The 19,222-nt window shown below is 49.4% G+C and overlaps 1 protein-coding gene across 1 annotated transcript in view; it reads left to right on the top strand.

Annotated features, from left to right (window-relative positions):
- The first annotated feature begins 261 nt into the window (after positions 1-261).
- Positions 262-19,222, top strand: part of PERP (p53 apoptosis effector related to PMP22) — a 67,875-nt gene continuing 48,914 nt past the window's right edge. Inside the window, exon 1 of the mRNA XM_078649340.1 lies at positions 262-636. Within this exon, the coding sequence (XP_078505466.1) occupies positions 429-636 (208 nt within the window). The 5' untranslated portion in view covers positions 262-428. The remainder of the gene's footprint in view (positions 637-19,222) is intronic.

Genomic DNA, 19,222 nt, shown 5'->3' with positions numbered 1-19,222 from the left:
TTTTCTGTCACTACCCTGCAAAAGCCTCGAATCTCACTTTTATGTATTGTATACATTAGAGTGCTTCAGGCGGGTGTTGAAACAGGACTGTGCCTGCTTGGAGTGCGAAAAGTACAATGGGCAGCTGTTCCCCGGCCCCACCCGGCCAGGTACGGGTTAAGCGCCGGGCGGGCGGGCAGGGGGTGCGGTGTAACCCGAGCGCCTCCTTGCCCAGGCAGCTGCGGGCGGGCGGGGTGGGTGAGAGCTCAGGTGTCGCCCAGCCCCGCGGTGCCGTGACTCACTGAGCGCTCGGGAGGGGCCGCCTGCTTTGTGCTGTTGTCGGGGCCGCCTCGGTTAGTGTCCCGGGACAGACTCGTGAAGCGCCCGTGCCGAGCCGCCCTCCCGCTCCCGTTGCATCCCAGCCCGTCGCCCGCGCGCCCGGCCTCGCCATGTTCAAGTGCGGCATCGCCTACCCGCGCTGCAAGTGGATCCTGCCGCTGCTGCTGCTCTGCGCCATCATCTTCGACATCATCGCGCTGGCCGGCAATGGCTGGGTGGAGACCGAGTCGGGCCGCGAGCACGCCTCTCTGTGGAGAAAGTGCACCACCAACACCAACTCTAACACCGACACGTGCGACATCTCCATCATGGACTACGGTAAGAGCGGGGGTCAGGCCTGCGGGGCACGGAGACCCCGTTTTAGGGTGAAAGGAAAGTCTAGGCGCAGCCCGCGGACGTGTGTTTATCTTGGACAGGCAGGGACTCGACCGCACGAGCCCTACAGTTTTGTTATTAATCTGTTGTGCAGTATGAAGACATTTTCCACATTATTTGTAGACCTCGGTATTGCACAAAAATTACATTGAAAACAAGGTTTTGAAAAAAAATAAGTCAGAAAAAAAGTTAAAAAATGCGCCTGATAAGTATTTGCAGTCAAAATCGTAACCAGCTCGGTAGAGTTTATCGGGGGTTCAGGGAGATTTGAACTTTATCGCCTGACTTCTGCGACTCCATGTGACTAAGATGCTTTTAAGTGGAAAGCGCGTTGTTGTAGGCCTGTAACACGGGCAGGACACTGCATAGTTACCAAGTGACACCTCTCAAAGTGTGGCAACTTCATCTAGTCCTGTGTTTTTAACTATCATCACTTTCCATTCTGAGATCTTAGAGTCTATGCCTACAGTTTGTTTAATTATTTACTTGAGAGTTTTATGACGTGTCAGTTGGTCTAGTGTTCAGGTAGGTTCAAGGGTCGGAGTATGATCGTAGAGGCAGAACCTTTTCTAATATTATTCACTCGCATTCCAAGTAAGAGCCGTCAAGTTTCCTTTGTCTGTGTAAAAGCAGCGAATCGATGTTTTTTTCTGTGCATTTTTGGGCCATGTAGTGCTGATTTTTTCATGGAATAAAGAAAAGTGTGAGTTCGAGAATTCAAAAAGAAATAAACTGGAATTGGATATCAAGTTATGCATGAACTAGAGAAACTTGAGTACTCTGCCCATTGCAAGTTGGAAATCTCAAGTGCTGGCAAGTTTGAAAAGTTCCACTTTTAATCGTGCTCTGTCTGCACCGCACGTTGATCAGTCGACTCTCGGGCTGTGGTTCAGAACTTTCCATAGCCCGGAGTCCTGGACTCCCAGAGACCTGCCTCCGTCCCGAGGCCACTTGAAGGATCATTAGATGACGAGCTGTGCGTTGCTGAAGCAGGTTCCTGGTTGTGGAAGAGTGGGGGGGGGCAGAGATTGTGAATACTTTGAGCCTTTCCCACTGAAGCTTTTGTGGACAGAACCCAGGACCTAGAACTAGATCTTTGCATCCACAAATGTTTTCCATGTTAGGATGATGATGTGGCGTTTGTTTGGGTTCCAGCACATGTTGGCAGCCTTTGTTTTGCAGTCTTTAGATAGATTCTATTGATACGTTTCTTTGGAAACCCCGGGTAGATGACAGTGCAGTAGTCAAGGCATCCCATGGCCTGTTCTCTCAAGGGCTCCATGATGACCTGTCTGGAGCAGAGGAAGAATTTTGCGAACACATCAGAGTTGACTGCTCATAGTGTAGCAAGAATGCCAAGGGCCCTGGTGCTAGCTGGGAAATGACCCCTTTGAGTGTTGTTTGGGTAGTAAAATACACCAGTTATCGGGGTTCAGTGGGTCTTTCAAGGCTCTGGGTCCCGGTGCTATTACACCTGCTGCACTAATTGTAGCTACGCCTCCATGCATATTAGCCCACCTCAAAGTTAAGGTAAAACTGAAACTACTAGCCCCAAAATCAAAGTGCTGTTGGCTAAAACATTAGGTATGGCTGAACCTGGTTTTACAATATCACATGCGGTCCCTTGGGCAGCACTCACAGTGGAGGAGAGCGCTAGTTGACGCTTCTAAGCCCTGCAGCACTGGCAGTAAATTGCCTGAGGGAGCGTACTCTTGTAGCGCCCCAGAGCACTAACTGAGGAATTTCACGCAAGGCATATTAAAATGTCATGCAGTGATGTGCCAAAAAACTCAAGGGCGGTTCTTCACAGGACGAGGATCTGTGTTAAATGTGTGTGTGTGTGTGTGTATATAAGAACGAGATAATATAATAAACTCCTACAGTGAAGTAGAAAACAATTCAAAACCAAAATCTGGTGTCATAAAGTGATACAAACCTTGTTAGCTAATTCGGCATTAATATATAGGGCAATTTCGCTTCAAAATTTATAAATGAATGTTGCAGCACAAGTGCAGGGCCTTTAAAAAGTGCGGTCCTTTTGAACAATAACCCCTCTGACCTCCTATTTTTGACGGGCCTGTCTGCGGCCAGGGCGACTGACGCTGGAATCTGGGGACCACGGTTCGATCCCCGGCTCCGGCGGCAGGTTAGCCCAGCACCATGTGACTCTGGGCAATAGCTCGCTTAATCTTCCCGACGGCCCCCCAGCGCCTAGAGACCCTTACGGGTGATTGTGCGCTTTACAAATGTGGACTTTTTACTTTACACTGCAGGAGACAGTAGACCTGGTATGGTAAAGGTTTCATTTAATGTGTAATGAAATCTTGACTGGAGGAAGCACAAAGTATGTCTGTGTGCAGGGGGGTTCGTGTGCACAGGACTGGAGCACTGTAAAATGTACCTTTTCCCTTTCATAATTTGAAACATCAGCAAAACATTATTCTATCTGGTGTTGAATTTTTGATTGTAAGTCCTAAGACCTAGATCACGTTGGTGCTTATTCTAGTTTTCTACTTTACGTGTATTTATGATGTGCATTGTATCCAGTTCATTTATGCAAATGCCAGACTTTGTGAAAAATACACCCAACAGCATGAGCCTTTCCTTGTACAACAATGGCAGAGGAGATCATGTTGCAACCATTTAAAGCGGTGCAGCTTGTTTCAATTAAGGGTTGGCAGCCTGTCCGAGGCAGCTCTACTCTCTTCATGAGTTTTTGTTTTTATAAAATGGGACCAATATTTAGAAGACTAAATTGTAATTGGAAAGGGTTTGTATTTTTATGTTTCACCTAGACAGCGCATCCACTCTCAGACAGACTTTTGATTGAATACAGTGGACTTAGAGCCCTACCATAGATTTCCATTTGTTTGCTTCAGCACCTCTCTAATTTGCTTTGCTACCATTTGTCAAGGCATGCGGGCGACATGTCTCTTCATGTGTTTGAGCCTAGCCGGGAGCATGGGCCTAGCCTGGAGCATGGACCAAGTACTTGTGTCCATCCACTGCTCTCTGTTTTGGAGTTTTTTTGAAGCACTCCATATGAGTGCTTGTGTTTTCACTCAGTTTCCCATATCATCATCCATGTAGCTTCTATTCCCTCCCATCTGCCCCTTCCATGTTGCTTCTTTTCCATTCCCCCTTGCCCTGCACTCTACGCTGCTCTACTGTACTCTGCTCTACTGTACTCTGCGCCACTGTACTCTGCGCCACTGTACTCTGCAACACTGCACTCTGCAACACTGCACTCTATGCCACCGCAATCTGCACCACTTCACTCTGCACCACTACTCTGTCACTCTATGCCACTGTACTCTACTCTGCATTACTGCACTCTATAGGCCAGTGGACTCTGCACCACTCTACTCCTCTTCACCACTGCACTCTACTCTATGCCACTCTACTCTGCACCAATCTTCACCACTGCATTCTACTCTCACTGCACTCTACGCCACTGCACTCTTAGCCAATGCCCTCTGCACCACTTTACTCTGCCCCACTCCATTCTACGCCATGCACTCTACTCTGCACCACTCTACTCTGCAAATCTGCACTCTATGATACTGCAATCTGCTCCTCTCTACTCCTCTGTACCACCGCACTCTACTCTTCACCACTCTGGTCTATGCCACTCTGCCCCACTGTAGTCTACTCTGCACCACTGCACTCCACTCTATGCCACTCTGCACCACTGCAGTCTGCCACTGCTCTCTATAATGCACCACTCTGTTCTATACCACAGAATTCTACTCTATTTCACTGCACTCTATACCACTCTACTCTGCGCCACTGCACAGTACGGCAGTATCCGCAGCACCACTCTAGTCTGCCCTACTCCATTCCATGCCACCCCTCTACACGCCACTCTACTTTACGCAACACAGTGCCTCTCTACGCCATTCTACACCATGCCATTCTACTCCCCTTCACACTACTCCACTTCACTCTACACCATGCCAGTTTTATTTGTTTGAGCCGGTTCATCCACTTTTTGTCCATCCCTTAGAGCATGCCTGTGTTTGCCATCTGATTGGCTTCTTTTATCCTTCCACAAGTGTCTGCTTTTTGGGAACTTTTTTTCTTTTTCTAAAGAACTCCATGACGGAGCATACATGTCCCCCTTCTCTGTGTTTTTCCAGCACATTTCTTTTCATGGCATTATAAAAGTATAACTTTCAACACCTTTTTCCTTTGAACTACTCTCAGTGCAATTACTCATTTTTTACAAGTTGTCTCTTCATTTGCCCTGACTGTTTTAAACCATTTCATCTAGGATCTTACCTATACGGTAAATGGCCTAACAACGCTGGCAGAGCCACGTGTGCCATTTCCCCGCAAGCTCTACCGCACATATGCCTGAACCACGCATATGCGTGGTTAAGGCAGTGTGCGGTCTAGATGCTGGGATAGGCGGGTCCAGGAGTAGGAAGTATCGGGAGAGGATGCGGTGAGGTGAGTGGGGCTAGGGCCGGGTTTTGGGCGGGCAGGGGTAGTTTTTAGGGCTCAGGGGGGTCTAAGTTGCGTGGTAAAGGAATGTGTTGTTTAAGCGCATTTGTTGGGGCTGCATGGTAGAGCCGCGTGTGGCTTAGTCATGCATGCCTCTGTCATGCAACCTTCCTATACATGTACCTACACATTCCGTTTCTTACAGTTAACACTATAATAATTTTAAAAAACATAACACTTTTATTAAGCATTGCATGAGAGTGCATTTGGTTTTACATTCAATGTTTCCCTGCTTCTCTTAGCACATTTTGCTTCACATCTTTTAATTTTCCACAATGTTGACCTCTTATATATGCTTAATTCACTTTTATGCAGCTTCAACCTTCGAGCCGCTCTCCTATGCGCTTTAACACCATACAACACTCTTGTTCATTGGCTTCCACACCCTTTCATGTTGCTTTGTCTGTTTGCTTCCCTCCTCCTGCCCTCTGTGTTGCTTTCACTCCACTCTGTTGCTGCAGCCCACAACCTATGTTGCTTTTTCTACTCTCCTATTGCTTTCCCGCCCTCAGTGATGCTATCTGTTCAACCCCCTGTGTTGCTTCTCCACACCTGCGTTCTGTCCCCCACATGCGTTTGTCCCCACCAGCCTGTATTACTTTTTTTTAGTTTACTGATCCAGCTTGGATTTGTAAACAAAAAAGAAAAAAACACTCTGTCATTTTGTAGGTGTGTGCTTGCTTGATGCACGTGCCTACAAAATGTTGTACGCAACAGCGTAAGCATTTTTTCCCTGTTTATTATCCGTGCTGCATAGAATCAAGTATGCTGTCCAATATGGCTAAATCCATTGGCAAAGCCAGAATGCCATAAAGGCGAGACCTATTGCTTTTGCCAGTGCTTGTTTTTGTGTTATCAGTGTTTATAATAAATACATCTAACTTCGTACTTCTCCAAATTAATGCATGAACTTCAGAAAGCACAAGTCAGAAACAGTGAAAATAATTGCCTCTCCTAGTTTCCAAAAAGAACAAAAGATGGACAGAATGCAGAACAATGTCATTCATTCACCCCAGTACAGAGATCTGGGCCTAAATCCATCGTTCTTTTGCTCACCATGCCATTCCTGTTTGGACCCAGCCAGTTGCAAATCAGTCTTGACCCTGCGCCCAATGGGAACAGTCCACCCCGAACTGCCAGGCCAGGTCCTCTCTGGACTGGAAACAAGCATCTTAGGACCGGTATCAGGCTTTCAGCCATCATCAGCCAGGATAGCTTGACTCCAGAGGCATGGAGAGCACGGGACCCATTTGGCTGGGTCCAAACGGGGGCGTAGTGGGCAAAAGAACTATGGATTTAACCCAGATCTTTTGACTGGGAGAAAATGTTTGCATTGTCAGCATTCCGTCCATCATTTGTTTGCACTCCTGGTTTCCGGCTTGTGGTGTCTAAAGTTCATGCATTTACTGACAATTTGCAAGCGCCACAAATGCAAAAATACAGGTGCTTCGCTTCATAGGACCCACGGGGCCATGTCACGACGGACTCCGCTGGCTCTGCACAGAGCCAAGAGCCTGTTTTTATACATCTGCATTCCATAAAGTTTGTTCATTTAACAGAATATGTCTAAGACTTAGCATTATTTTAGAAAGCACAGCTCCGAAACAGAAAAAGGCAAGCCTTGCTCACTGGTTCTGTGGTGTTCTGTCTGAAAATGAAGCTCTAATTCTGAGAAATATTGGGTTAAATTATTGGTGCATAAAAACAGGCGCTCGTCTCTTGGCCGCCTGGAAACCTTCATGTATGGCATCTGGGCTCCCTTTCAGCTGCTTCTACCAGTGGTGAACTAGGAAGATGAGCACAGATACATGTTGGTAAATTCAACACCTCATAAATGATCACAGAACATAGCAGTTACAAATCGTTACAGTTAAATCAGCAACATGCCCTTAAGAAATTACGTCTTGGTTCTCTAAAGAAGAGGCCCGCCTCCTGCAGAATGACAATGTAAATAATTCTGTAAGTCTTGTATAAGAACCTTCCCCGCCTACAACCAGTCTCTCCCAGTGCAGGCGAAAGAAGGGCAAGCGAGGGACCCCTCACCAAACCACTTTCTCACATTGTGGAAGGGACAACCCTGGCTTAACAAAACAAATCACTTGATACCAGCACATGGATCCCTTGGGCAGAGCGGTGTAAGAGGGGCAGAACAGACCAGCCGCAAAAACATTTTTATAAGAAGTAAAAGTAAATATTTTCAGTTCCCATAAGATTATTTCTCCAATATATGTGTCTTTTATGAAACACATATTGTGTCAAAGAGCAGGGTCTAGAGATTTTTCCTGTTTTTTTATTGAATAGTAACTCATGACAAATAACATAATCCCAAAAAGAGAACCAATAAAATACACATGCATCCTCAATCATCAGAACTGTGTCCAACTCCTAATATAATCTTGGTATGGAAATGGAAGGTACAGCTCGCATCCCACAGCCACGTTGGGCAGACTGGGTGATGGGGAAGAGCGACGGAAAAGAGAAACCTACCAATTTTTGCTCCATCAAAAAGTACCCATGTGCTATGGTGCAATATAACCCCAAACCCCCAGGCTAAAAATGTAGGGAAAATACATCCTAGACAGCAGAACATTTGAATACACGATTTCTTGTAGTCAATCCACCGCTGAACATCTACATAGATATTTTCTTTATCGTGTGTAGAACCTCCTCGGCTACCGCAACTTGTATGAACACATAGAGCATCCTTTCTGCTGTAACCTTGAGTCTTAATGGATGCCACAGTGATGTTTAATTTTGTATTAAACCAATCCTTAATCACCTTCAGCGTTGGCTTATGTTGTATGGTCCCGTGGATGTAATCGGTGAAGAGCAAGATTCTCTTGCCATCAATGGAAGATAGTTTGTACTTGCTGACTTAACAGAAATCATTTGCCGTCCTGTGGACTGCTTAGCTCAGCTATCGTTGCACCTTTGACTTCTCCCTAATGGTGCTGGCTAGTAGCCTGTATGTCTTCTATATTTAACTGTAGGCGAGTTGTTGGCCAGTAGGACTTTTTTTGTAGAACATCCTGGATCGCTGCTCAAAGAGGTACCTCCTCTGCATGCTGGACTGCAACCCACAATAGGAGCATGTGGGCAGCCCGCTGTAAATCTTCTGTGTATAATGTTTGGGACTTCAAGTGATCAGAGATGACGTAGAGCAGGATTTAAATTCACCCTCAAATAGCCTGGCACCCTCCTTATCTCCATGACCCCTCTAAGCCATTTCCTATGACCACAAAAGTGGCCTTGGGATAAAGAGGCACTTGTCTCTTTGTTTTTTTTTCCTCTTTGTGAGTCATTGTGCTGCAGACTCACTTCCTGAGCTGGACATCGGCCCCATAGGAGACCAACATTGACGTATGCAGGCTCCCAATATGCAGCTCTTCTGCAACATTCAGCACAGAATCTTTAACAGGATCGGTCTACGTGGCATGCATGTGCACAGATCATACCAGACCCATGACCTTTCCCCAAGATCGCTTTCTGCACCTCAGCCCTTGTGGCAGAATAGGCAGCCAGTGGGAGATCTGGTAGGCTCCCCAGTCCTCCATATTGCCAATACAGCTGCTCGTATCCCTCGTCATAGGCTTTCAGATCCTCCCTCTTGCCATGCTTCTCACTCCTGTGGCCCGGGCGAAGTGTCTGGCGCTATCTTGGCCCTCGCAGTTTCTGGGGTGACTGTACTGCTCCTGATCTTTGTGGCTCGCATGAGGAATAAATCGCTTTCCTCAAGTCCCAACGGACACAATTGCTCCTTGCAGAGTAACGGTTGGGCTGCTCTCAGTCCTGGACTACTGCACCGTACACAGAAAGGTAGAAGTGCCAGGACCCCTAGGAGACAACCCTTTTGAGTGCCCATTTAGCCACACCCCTGGGTTTTTATTTAGATTTAGAATTTACTCTAGAGATTGAGGTGGTGGGGTCTAGCACACTGTCACCACTCTATCTATTTTCGCAAGAGCCTTCCTACTTCTAGAATATTGTATCCTTTCCACTTTCTCCCTGTCAGTAACACATTGACGCATGTCAGTAGGGGTTAACGAGACTCTGGTGCTACTCCAGCTCCCTTGCCCTTGTGCAGTATCTTGGCCACCATGTTTCTGAGGAAGCAGACATTTTTTTAATGTGCTATGTTTCAATCTGTAAGGATGTTCTTACAGACTGAACACCTAGTTACATTGGGTACTATATCGACTGATAAAGGTGTGGGTCGCAGGAGTTGTTGACTAAATTGAGCAGTCGCATTCTGTTGGAGATGAGGTGAAACCAAGCATCTACAGTCCCATTAAAGTGAAAGTTTATACAGACCCCGGTTCTATCACATACTGACGGCGGGCGAGGTCAAGCATTTGTTTTAGAACCGCTTAAGACTATTTTCCATGTAGCAGCATGCCTTGTCAAAGGATCTAGGAACTGTGATCGCCTCAATCTCATTCCAACAGATCTACACTGATGCCAGAATTAACTCCTACATCACACATACAAGGTGTAAAGGTGTACATGGTGAGCTCAGTTACCTGAAGAATGCATTATGTGCCAAAGAAGGATTAATGGAATCAATGATAAATTCCCCCTTCTATTCGAATTTCCGAAAGCAAAATCTTTGAAGCAGGTCTTCTTCATTCAAGCACCAAAAATTAGGAACCGTGCCCCTGAGAAACGTAAGACTTATTGCAACCTTATTTCCTTTCCACCGGACCTAAAACAAATCTGTTCAGAATCTGCTTGACTTCCCAGAAAATGTTTTTTTGTCTTTATTGTCGTTGGGCACAGGTGTTGGAGCTTCGGTCAAGCAGACCATGCCGTAACCTCTACCCCTCCAGACTGGCAGCCCATCAGGGGAACAAAGACACCACTGGTCACCTTAAGCTATTTTAAGAGTCAAAACTGAGATTAGTAATTGCGAACAGCTCTCTACAGCAAGTTCATAAACTGTCTGAGCTGTCTTACCACTAATAGGGTCCTAGACCTGGTAGTTAGACTCTTATCTCAGCAGCTATCATAAATTGTATTCTGTTGCAAATCAAGTAGTCCCGAAAAGCTTTGCTATCAATTTTTCGTGGTTTTATTTAAGTTAGATGTTTGAGCATATGTAATGGCAGACCATCGACTGGCTGTCTTTGACTCCACTCTGCATAATACATCCTTTCAAGACCCTGCCTCGCTTGACACCTCCATCTTTCTGCTCCTACACCCCTACAACATTTGTGGGTTCCAAAAGTAACTTTTCCCATTTCAAGGGCCACTTTTTAGGTTTTGCCTAGCGAAAGCTGCGCTAGCTTTTCGCGCAGGCGAAATCCTGTTGAGAACTGTAGGGTGCTTTGGGTCGGCCCTCGTCATTGATTGGCTGGCTCCGTAAACGGAGCCTTGCCATTGGACGAGGGGCCTGTCCGTCAATGCCGGACCAGACACGGGGGCGTTCCTGACATTCTTTCCCTTTTGCCGACGTCACGCGACGCCGGGAACGCCCCCGAGTCTGTTCCGGCATTGCCGGCACCTCCCTTGCTCTACTGTCATCACCACAACACTGCGCCCATTTTATCCCAAGCTAAACACTCGGAGAGGCGCAGTGACCGGGTCTTTGAAGGCCGCTCTCCCAATGAAAACAAGTTTTCTCTCCGAGTCAGCACGAGCAGGAAGACGAGCAGCGCGCCTCCCAGCTGGCCTCTCGCATCAGCATCCAGAGCTGCCCTGCGCGGTGTGTAGCTTCAGTGGAGCTTCAGAGTGCAGAGTGGAGCTTCAGAGTGGAGCTTCAGAGTGGAGCTTCAGAGTGGAGCTTCAGAGTGGAGCTTCAGAGTGGAGCTTCAGAGTGCAGCTTCAGAGTGGAGCTTCAGAGTGCAGAGTGGAGCTTCAGAGTGGAGCTTCAGAGTGGAGCTTCAGAGTGGAGCTTCAGAGTGGAGCTTCAGAGTGGAGCTTCAGAGTGGAGCTTCAGAGTGGAGCTTCAGAGTGGAGCTTCAGAGTGCAGAGTGGAGCTTCAGAGTGCAGATTCAGAGTGGAGCTTCAGAGTGCAGAGTGGAGCTTCAGAGTGCAGATTCAGAGTGGAGCTTCAGAGTGCAGAGTGGAGCTTCAGAGTGGAGCTTCAGAGTGCAGAGTGGAGCTTCAGAGTGCAGAGTGGAGCTTCAGAGTGGAGCTTCAGAGTGCAGAGTGGAGCTTCAGAGTGGAGCTTCAGAGTGGAGCTTCAGAGTGGAGCTTCAGAGTGGAGCTTCAGAGTGGAGCTTCAGAGTGGAGCTTCAGAGTGGAGCTTCAGAGTGCAGAGTGGAGCTTCAGAGTGCAGAGTGGAGCTTCAGAGTGGAGCTTCAGAGTGGAGCTTCAGAGTGGAGCTTCAGAGTGCAGAGTGGAGCTTCAGAGTGGAGCTTCAGAGTGCAGAGTGGAGCTTCAGAGTGCAGATTCAGAGTGGAGCTTCAGAGTGCAGATTCAGAGTGGAGCTTCAGAGTGCAGAGTGGAGCTTCAGAGTGGAGCTTCAGAGTGGAGCTTCAGAGTGGAGCTTCAGAGTGGAGCTTCAGAGTGGAGCTTCAGAGTGGAGCTTCAGAGTGGAGCTTCAGAGTGCAGAGTGGAGCTTCAGAGTGGAGCTTCAGAGTGGAGCTTCAGAGTGGAGCTTCAGAGTGGAGCTTCAGAGTGGAGCTTCAGAGTGGAGCTTCAGAGTGGAGCTTCAGAGTGCAGATTCAGAGTGGAGCTTCAGAGTGCAGAGTGGAGCTTCAGAGTGCAGATTCAGAGTGGAGCTTCAGAGTGCAGAGTGGAGCTTCAGAGTGGAGCTTCAGAGTGCAGAGTGGAGCTTCAGAGTGCAGAGTGGAGCTTCAGAGTGGAGCTTCAGAGTGCAGAGTGGAGCTTCAGAGTGGAGCTTCAGAGTGCAGAGTGGAGCTTCAGAGTGGAGCTTCAGAGTGCAGAGTGGAGCTTCAGAGTGGAGCTTCAGAGTGCAGAGTGGAGCTTCAGAGTGGAGCTTCAGAGTGGAGCTTCAGAGTGCAGAGTGGAGCTTCAGAGTGGAGCTTCAGAGTGGAGCTTCAGAGTGGAGCTTCAGAGTGGAGCTTCAGAGTGGAGCTGCAGAGTGCAGAGTGGAGCTTCAGAGTGCAGATTCAGAGTGGAGCTTCAGAGTGCAGAGTGGAGCTTCAGAGTGGAGCTTCAGAGTGCAGAGTGGAGCTTCAGAGTGCAGAGTGGAGCTTCAGAGTGGAGCTTCAGAGTGCAGAGTGGAGCTTCAGAGTGGAGCTTCAGAGTGCAGAGTGGAGCTTCAGAGTGGAGCTTCAGAGTGCAGAGTGGAGCTTCAGAGTGGAGCTTCAGAGTGCAGAGTGGAGCTTCAGAGTGGAGCTTCAGAGTGGAGCTTCAGAGTGCAGAGTGGAGCTTCAGAGTGCAGATTCAGAGTGGAGCTTCAGAGTGCAGAGTGGAGCTTCAGAGTGGAGCTTCAGAGTGGAGCTTCAGAGTGCAGAGTGGAGCTTCAGAGTGGAGCTTCAGAGTGGAGCTTCAGAGTGGAGCTTCAGAGTGGAGCTTCAGAGTGGAGCTTCAGAGTGGAGCTTCAGAGTGGAGCTTCAGAGTGCAGAGTGGAGCTTCAGAGTGCAGATTCAGAGTGGAGCTTCAGAGTGCAGAGTGGAGCTTCAGAGTGGAGCTTCAGAGTGCAGAGTGGAGCTTCAGAGTGGAGCTTCAGAGTGCAGAGTGGAGCTTCAGAGTGGAGCTTCAGAGTGGAGCTTCAGAGTGGAGCTTCAGAGTGGAGCTTCAGAGTGGAGCTTCAGAGTGGAGCTTCAGAGTGGAGCTTCAGAGTGGAGCTTCAGAGTGCAGATTCAGAGTGGAGCTTCAGAGTGCAGATTCAGAGTGCAGAGTGGAGCTTCAGAGTGCAGAGTGGAGCTTCAGAGTGCAGAGTGGAGCTTCAGAGTGGAGCTTCAGAGTGGAGCTTCAGAGTGGAGCTTCAGAGTGGAGCTTCAGAGTGGAGCTTCAGAGTGGAGATTCAGAGTGGAGCTTCAGAGTGGAGATTCAGAGTGGAGCTGCAGATTCAGAGTGGAGCTGCAGAGTGCAGATTCAGAGTGCAGAGTGGAGCTTCAGAGTGCAGATTCAGAGTGGAGCATCAGAGTGCAGATTCAGAGTGGAGCTTCAGAGTGCAGAGTGGAGCTTCAGAGTGCAGATTCAGAGTGGAGCTTCAGAGTGCAGAGTGGAGCTTCAGAGTGCAGATTCAGAGTGGAGCTTCAGAGTGCAGAGTGGAGCTTCAGAGTGGAGCTTCAGAGTGCAGAGTGGAGCTTCAGAGTGCAGAGTGGAGCTTCAGAGTGGAGCTTCAGAGTGCAGAGTGGAGCTTCAGAGTGCAGAGTGGAGCTTCAGAGTGCAGAGTGGAGCTTCAGAGTGGAGCTTCAGAGTGGAGCTTCAGAGTGGAGCTTCAGAGTGGAGCATCAGAGTGGAGCATCAGAGTGGAGCATCAGAGTGGAGCTTCAGAGTGGAGCTTCAGAGTGGAGCTTCAGAGTGGAGCTTCAGAGTGGAGCTTCAGAGTGGAGCTTCAGAGTGGAGCTTCAGAGTGGAGCATCAGAGTGCAGAGTGGAGCTTCAGAGTGCAGAGTGGAGCTTCAGAGTGCAGATTCAGAGTGGAGCTTCAGAGTGCAGAGTGGAGCTTCAGAGTGCAGAGTGGAGCTTCAGAGTGCAGATTCAGAGTGGAGCTTCAGAGTGCAGAGTGGAGCTTCAGAGTGCAGAGTGGAGCTTCAGAGTGCAGATTCAGAGTGGAGCTTCAGAGTGGAGCTTCAGAGTGGAGCTTCAGAGTGGAGCTTCAGAGTGGAGCTTCAGAGTGGAGCTTCAGAGTGGAGCTTCAGAGTGGAGCTTCAGAGTGGAGCTTCAGAGTGCAGATTCAGAGTGGAGCTTCAGAGTGCAGAGTGGAGCTTCAGAGTGCAGATTCAGAGTGCAGATTCAGAGTGGAGCTTCAGAGTGCAGATTCAGAGTGGAGCTTCAGAGTGCAGATTCAGAGTGGAGCTTCAGAGTGCAGATTCAGAGTGGAGCTTCAGAGTGCAGATTCAGAGTGGAGCTTCAGAGTGGAGCTTCAGAGTGGAGCTTCAGAGTGGAGCTTCAGAGTGGAGCTTCAGAGTGGAGCTTCAGAGTGGAGCTTCAGAGTGCAGAGTGGAGCTTCAGAGTGCAGAGTGGAGCTTCAGAGTGGAGCTTCAGAGTGCAGAGTGGAGCTTCAGAGTGCAGAGTGGAGCTTCAGAGTGGAGCTTCAGAGTGGAGCTTCAGAGTGGAGCTTCAGAGTGGAGCTTCAGAGTGGAGCTTCAGAGTGGAGCTTCAGAGTGGAGCTTCAGAGTGCAGAGTGGAGCTTCAGAGTGGAGCTTCAGAGTGGAGCTTCAGAGTGGAGCTTCAGAGTGGAGCTTCAGAGTGGAGCTTCAGAGTGGAGCTTCAGAGTGGAGAGTGGAGCTTCAGAGTGGAGCTTCAGAGTGGAGCTTCAGAGTGGAGCTTCAGAGTGGAGCTTCAGAGTGGAGCTTCAGAGTGCAGAGTGGAGCTTCAGAGTGCAGAGTGGAGCTTCAGAGTGCAGATTCAGAGTGGAGCTTCAGAGTGCAGAGTGGAGCTTCAGAGTGCAGATTCAGAGTGGAGCTTCAGAGTGCAGAGTGGAGCTTCAGAGTGGAGCTTCAGAGTAAAGTGCAGAGTGGAGCTTCAGAGTGGAGCTTCAGAGTGCAGAGTGGAGCTTCAGAGTGGAGCTTCAGAGTGGAGCTTCAGAGTGGAGCTTCAGAGTGGAGCTTCAGAGTGGAGCTTCAGAGTGGAGCTTCAGAGTGGAGCTTCAGAGTGCAGAGTGGAGCTTCAGAGTGCAGAGTGGAGCTTCAGAGTGGAGCTTCAGAGTGGAGCTTCAGAGTGGAGCTTCAGAGTGGAGCTTCAGAGTGGAGCTTCAGAGTGGAGCTTCAGAGTGCAGAGTGGAGCTTCAGAGTGCAGAGTGGAGCTTCAGAGTGCAGAGTGGAGCTTCAGAGTGGAGCTTCAGAGTGCAGAGTGGAGCTTCAGAGTGCAGAGTGGAGCTTCAGAGTGCAGATTCAGAGTGGAGCTTCAGAGTGCAGAGTGGAGCTTCAGAGTGGAGCTTCAGAGTGGAGCTTCAGAGTGGAGCTTCAGAGTGGAGCTTCAGAGTGGAGCTTCAGAGTGGAGCTTCAGAGTGGAGCTTCAGAGTGCAGAGTGGAGCTTCAGAGTGGAGCTTCAGAGTGCAGAGTGGAGCTTCAGAGTGGAGCTTCAGAGTGGAGCTTCAGAGTGGAGCTTCAGAGTGGAGCTTCAGAGTGGAGCTTCAGAGTGGAGCTTCAGAGTGGAGCTTCAGAGTGGAGCTTCAGAGTGCAGATTCAGAGTGGAGCTTCAGAGTGGAGCTTCAGAGTGGAGCTTCAGAGTGCAGATTCAGAGTGGAGCTTCAGAGTGCAGAGTGGAGCTTCAGAGTGCAGATTCAGAGTGGAGCTTCAGAGTGCAGAGTGGAGCTTCAGAGTGGAGCTTCAGAGTGCAGAGTGGAGCTTCAGAGTGCAGAGTGGAGCTTCAGAGTGGAGCTTCAGAGTGCAGAGTGGAGCTTCAGAGTGGAGCTTCAGAGTGCAGAGTGGAGCTTCAGAGTGGAGCTTCAGAGTGGAGCTTCAGAGTGGAGCTTCAGAGTGGAGCTTCAGAGTGGAGCTTCAGAGTGCAGAGTGGAGCTTCAGAGTGGAGCTTCAGAGTGCAGAGTGGAGCTTCAGAGTGGAGCTTCAGAGTGGAGCTTCAGAGTGCAGAGTGGAGCTTCAGAGTGCAGATTCAGAGTGGAGCTTCAGAGTGCAGAGTGGAGCTTCAGAGTGGAGCTTCAGAGTGCAGAGTGGAGCTTCAGAGTGGAGCTTCAGAGTGGAGCTTCAGAGTGGAGCTTCAGAGTGGAGCTTCAGAGTGGAGCTTCAGAGTGGAGCTTCAGAGTGGAGCTTCAGAGTGCAGCTTCAGAGTGGAGCTTCAGAGTGCAGAGTGGAGCTTCAGAGTGCAGATTCAGAGTGCAGAGTGGAGCTTCAGAGTGCAGAGTGGAGCTTCAGAGTGGAGCTTCAGAGTGCAGAGTGGAGCTTCAGAGTGCAGAGTGGAGCTTCAGAGTGCAGAGTGGAGCTTCAGAGTGCAAAGTGGAGCTTCAGAGTGGAGCTTCAGAGTGGAGCTTCAGAGTGGAGCTTCAGAGTGGAGCTTCAGAGTGGAGCTTCAGAGTGGAGCTTCAGAGTGGAGCTTCAGAGTGGAGCTTCAGAGTGCAGCTTCAGAGTGGAGCTTCAGAGTGCAGCTTCAGAGTGGAGCTTCAGAGTGCAGAGTGGAGCTTCAGAGTGCAGAGTGGAGCTTCAGAGTGGAGCTTCAGAGTGCAGAGTGGAGCTTCAGAGTGCAGAGTGGAGCTTCAGAGTGCAGATTCAGAGTGGAGCTTCAGAGTGCAGAGTGGAGCTTCAGAGTGGAGCTTCAGAGTGGAGCTTCAGAGTGGAGCTTCAGAGTGCAGAGTGGAGCTTCAGAGTGGAGCTTCAGAGTGCAGAGTGGAGCTTCAGAGTGGAGCTTCAGAGTGGAGCTTCAGAGTGCAGAGTGGAGCTTCAGAGTGGAGCTTCAGAGTGCAGAGTGGAGCTTCAGAGTGCAGATTCAGAGTGGAGCTTCAGAGTGCAGAGTGGAGCTTCAGAGTGCAGAGTGGAGCTTCAGAGTGGAGCTTCAGAGTGGAGCTTCAGAGTGGAGCTTCAGAGTGGAGCTTCAGAGTGGAGCTTCAGAGTGGAGCTTCAGAGTGGAGCTTCAGAGTGCAGCTTCAGAGTGGAGCTTCAGAGTGCAGAGTGGAGCTTCAGAGTGCAGATTCAGAGTGGAGCTTCAGAGTGCAGAGTGGAGCTTCAGAGTGGAGCTTCAGAGTGCAGAGTGGAGCTTCAGAGTGGAGCTTCAGAGTGCAGAGTGGAGCTTCAGAGTGGAGCTTCAGAGTGCAGAGTGGAGCTTCAGAGTGGAGCTTCAGAGTGGAGCTTCAGAGTGGAGCTTCAGAGTGGAGCTTCAGAGTGGAGCTTCAGAGTGGAGCTTCAGAGTGGAGCTTCAGAGTGCAGAGTGGAGCTTCAGAGTGCAGAGTGGAGCTTCAGAGTGCAGAGTGGAGCTTCAGAGTGGAGCTTCAGAGTGGAGATTCAGAGTGGAGCTTCAGAGTGGAGATTCAGAGTGGAGCTTCAGAGTGCAGAGTGGAGCTGCAGATTCAGAGTGGAGCTGCAGAGTGCAGATTCAGAGTGCAGAGTGGAGCTTCAGAGTGCAGATTCAGAGTGGAGCATCAGAGTGCAGATTCAGAGTGGAGCATCAGAGTGCAGATTCAGAGTGGAGCTGCAGAGTGGAGCTTCAGAGTGCAGATTCAGAGTGGAGCTTCAGAGTGCAGAGTGGAGCTTCAGAGTGCAGATTCAGAGTGCAGAGTGGAGCTTCAGAGTGCAGAGTGGAGCTTCAGAGTGGAGCTTCAGAGTGCAGAGTGGAGCTTCAGAGTGCAGAGTGGAGCTTCAGAGTGGAGCTTCAGAGTGCAGAGTGGAGCTTCAGAGTGCAGAGTGGAGCTTCAGAGTGCAGAGTGGAGCTTCAGAGTGGAGCTTCAGAGTGGAGCTTCAGAGTGGAGCTTCAGAGTGGAGCTTCAGAGTGGAGCATCAGAGTGGAGCTTCAGAGTGGAGCTTCAGAGTGGAGCTTCAGAGTGGAGCTTCAGAGTGGAGCTTCAGAGTGGAGCTTCAGAGTGCAGCTTCAGAGTGCAGAGTGGAGCTTCAGAGTGCAGCTTCAGAGTGCAGAGTGGAGCTTCAGAGTGCAGAGTGGAGCTTCAGAGTGCAGAGTGGAGCTTCAGAGTGCAGAGTGGAGCTTCAGAGTGCAGAGTGGAGCTTCAGAGTGGAGCTTCAGAGTGGAGCTTCAGAGTGGAGCTTCAGAGTGGAGCTTCAGAGTGGAGCTTCAGAGTGGAGCTTCAGAGTGGAGCTTCAGAGTGCAGCTTCAGAGTGCAGAGTGGAGCTTCAGAGTGGAGCTTCAGAGTGCAGAGTGGAGCTTCAGAGTGCAGAGTGGAGCTTCAGAGTGCAGAGTGGAGCTTCAGAGTGCAGAGTGGAGCTTCAGAGTGGAGCTTCAGAGTGTCAAGAGCAATGCCAATAGCTCTAACTTTAACAAAGGCAAAACCATTGCATTGTAAATGCTTGTTTCTCTTTACTGTACTCCCACGGTCATTTTGAAACGACAGTTGTTCACTTTTGATAAAAAAACAATAATCTCTTTCCATCCTTGTAAAACAGATTAAGATGGCTGATGCAGTTTAATGGAGTTGTGTTGAGAACTCACAGGTATGCCGCTAAGGGACTGTAAACATTAAAGGATAGGTGACCCTTGTATTTGGTGCTAGAGGAGGGCAAGGCCCTTGTGTCCACAGAGGTTTGGACAAAGCACACAAGTCTTGTCCGTCCACAGATTCCTTGTAGTATGTGTTACCGTCAGCCATTTTGTGCCCATTTATCCCCTGCCTATCTCTGCTAGTGCTCACATGTCTTAAAAATGGAAATCTTGGCCTCAAACAAATTTGTTGTGTTGAAAAGAATAAACCTTATTTTCAGTAAGTCCAGGTCCCTTGGTGTGGTCCAGTAGTCAAGTGCTTATATAACATGTGTATTTGTAAAGCGCACGTTCCCCCAAGGGTATCTTGGCACAGAATAACAGATGTTTATTGGTACCCAGCGGTACTCCTTTCAGGCTGAATGGACCCTCCGGGTTTTGAACCTGTGCCTATGAGGTCGAACACAGGCCCCTCCCCTAAGGCCCCTCCCCTACAGTGGACACATTAGTCCACTAAGCCAGCAGACCCGGCCTAAGATATACAGTTATAAATGTAAATATGTTTGTATTTATATAGCGCCTTCTACCCTGAGGTCTTGTAGCGCTGTATTCATACCACTGTGGAACCCTTCCTGGCTTTCCTGTGAAATGTCCACTCCTGGGCACCCCCAAGGTGAATCCAGGCATCCAAGCGCTGCTGGGTCCGTTGTGGAGATTAAGCAAGCTATTGCCCAGTCACAGAGTGGGACCCATGATTAGACTAGGCACCGAGGTGAGAATTATCAGGTCCGGGGAAATTGTGTCCAAGAGTCGCCAGGGGCGGGAATTGAACCCTGGTCCCGGGCCAG

Source organism: Lissotriton helveticus, chromosome 6 (assembly GCF_964261635.1).
Source record: "Lissotriton helveticus chromosome 6, aLisHel1.1, whole genome shotgun sequence".
NCBI classification, from domain to species: Eukaryota; Metazoa; Chordata; class Amphibia; order Caudata; family Salamandridae; genus Lissotriton; species Lissotriton helveticus.
The sequence above is the reverse complement of the archived record's forward strand: the minus strand, read 5'-3'. Positions and strand labels throughout refer to the sequence as shown.